This window comes from Schistocerca piceifrons, chromosome 11 (assembly GCF_021461385.2).
Source record: "Schistocerca piceifrons isolate TAMUIC-IGC-003096 chromosome 11, iqSchPice1.1, whole genome shotgun sequence".
In the NCBI taxonomy this organism is placed as follows: Eukaryota; Metazoa; Arthropoda; class Insecta; order Orthoptera; family Acrididae; genus Schistocerca; species Schistocerca piceifrons.
The window spans coordinates 146,557,965-146,560,168 of record NC_060148.1 but is presented as its reverse complement, the minus strand read 5'-3'; the positions used below and the strand labels follow the sequence as shown (position 1 = coordinate 146,560,168).

The 2,204-nt window shown below is 44.7% G+C and overlaps 1 protein-coding gene across 1 annotated transcript; it reads right to left on the bottom strand.

Moving 5' to 3' along the window:
* Positions 1 to 445: 445 nt before the first annotated feature.
* Positions 446 to 1,108, bottom strand: LOC124719824 (sugar transporter SWEET1-like). Its single transcript, XM_047245013.1, has one exon. The coding sequence runs from the start codon at positions 1,106 to 1,108 to the stop codon at positions 446 to 448; it is 663 nt and encodes a 220-aa protein (XP_047100969.1).
* Positions 1,109 to 2,204: the final 1,096 nt, after the last annotated feature.

Genomic DNA, 2,204 nt, shown 5'->3' with positions numbered 1-2,204 from the left:
TTTGAGATTGACACAGCATTGAATAAAGCTACTTAGTCACTGAGTGGATCACTACATCATTGTGAACGTGACTGAGAAGGTTACTTAACTAGTAGTTGAATAGCACTAGAGTTGCTTTATTCTGCCAGTAATGCTGTCGATTAAAGTAGATAACCTAAATCTTTTAGACTCTGTGTACAACCTCTCTTTCTTCGTATGCATCTCCAACTCTGGTAACCCTTGAGAAATCATTAGAAATTATCATCAAGAGTCATTTAAAATACTCATGCGCTGTACTCTGCTGAGACCCAACATCTGTCAAGATTAGCAATGAAGCTGTGACGAAAAAAATATTTCCAGATCAACATTTTATTAGCAAACAATTTGTATAAAAAAGTAGGAAGACAGAATACTACAGTTGTATCATCAAACACAAAGTTGTCAGACAGTCAGTTGAGCACAGTTATCAAAGATAGCCAACGCCCTTGCTCTCCTCAGGTGGCAGAGTCCTCGGGTAAATGATAACCAGACCCAACTGGGCCACTGATAAGACCAAAACAATCACATTCTGGAAAATCAGAAAAGCACTTCCAATCATCACCCCGTAAAGCAGCCACAGTAGGGTTACAACAGTACCCGACAGGACCATCGGCAGTGGTATGCTGATGCTGTTCTTGGTTCTGATGATCTCTCGCAGTGAAAAGAGTGGTGAAGCGACTAGGAAGAAGAACAGGACAGTGAGGATGGCACCGAACCGGAACTCGACCACTGCGGGGTCCTCGAGGCGGGCGTAGGTGAGCAGCCCCGCAGCCAGGACGGTGGCTTTGGTCAGTGTTCGGTAGAACAGGGGCCGGTCGTCGCAGTAGTACCAGTAGCAAGCCAGGTAGCCCAGGTTGAGTAGCATGATGGCGCGGTTGGCGCGCAGCATCGCCGCGTCCTTCATGATGCGGGCGAACTCCACCATGACGACGCCCAGCGTGCCACCCATGACGAACATGGTCGGGGGCATGCCACGTGTGGTGCCCTGGCGAGCGAAGTTGCGGCACATGATGGTGCCAGAGAGCATCTGAGCGATGGCAGCATAGCTTGCCACGGTGCCCACCAGGTCTTTATAGTCCGAGAGTGGCATTCCGTGCTCTCTGTTCCAAACTCTGGTCTTCACTGCTCAACTGTGGAAGGAGACATGTAGTTAGTTACAGTATTCTCTCAACACTATAGTCTGGTACCTAGTATTCTACAGTTAACCACATGAAAATTACGTTTCTATAAGGGAATTAAATGTTCAGACAGCTTATTGGGATGCAGCTTAGTGGCATCTTCAAAATGCAATGGGAGGGTTCTGGGCAAGGAAATTTAAACCCTTTGTAGGTGAGCTACACCAGAGAAAAGCCATAAGGCAGCATATGTGGACAGACAAAACACACACACACCGTAAACAGGTAGCACCACCACATAACCAAAGATGACCAAAATGAATAATAATAATAATTACCAACGAGTGAGTAGCTACCAAAATCCATCATTTCTATTTTTGATTTGACTTGCTAATTTAATTTGAGCTTGCTTCCTTAATACCACTATCTCAATACCTGGAAGCGCATACCACAATATTCGTGTTGTTATCCTCCATATGATAACTAGTACTGAGGCAAAACTATGCAATAACTAATTTGTCACTTGTTGTAAGCGTGTGTGACGCTTATGCTCTACAGTGAGATGACAAAAGTCATGGGATACCTCCTAATATCATGTCCAATCTTCTTTTGCTCGGAGAGTAGTACAGCAGATCGACGTGGTAGGGATTTAACAAGTCATGGGAAGTCTCCTGGAGAAATAGTGAGCCATGACACCTGTACAACCATCAATAATTCCGAAAGTGTTGCTACTGCAAAATTTTGTGCATGAACTAACCTCTCGATAGTGTCCCATAAATTTTCGATGGGATTCATATTGGGCGATCTGGGTTGCCAAATCATTCCCTCGAACTGTCCAGAATAATCTTTAAATCAATTGTGAACAACTGTAGCCTGATGACATGGTGCACTGTCATCCATAAAAATTCCGTTGCTGTTAGGAAACATGAAGTCTGCAAATGGTCTCAAAGTAGCCAAAAATAACCATTTTCAGTCAACAATCAGATCACTTGGTCAAGAGGACGCAGTCCATGCCACGCAAACACTGCCCCACTGCCTACAGAATTATGAAGCCACTGCCAGCTTGTACAG

Excerpts from the sequence above, each read along its gene's own strand:
- LOC124719824 (XM_047245013.1), bottom strand. The coding sequence starts at position 1,108 with ATGCCACTCTCGGACTATAAAGACCTGGTGGGCACCGTGGCAAGCTAT.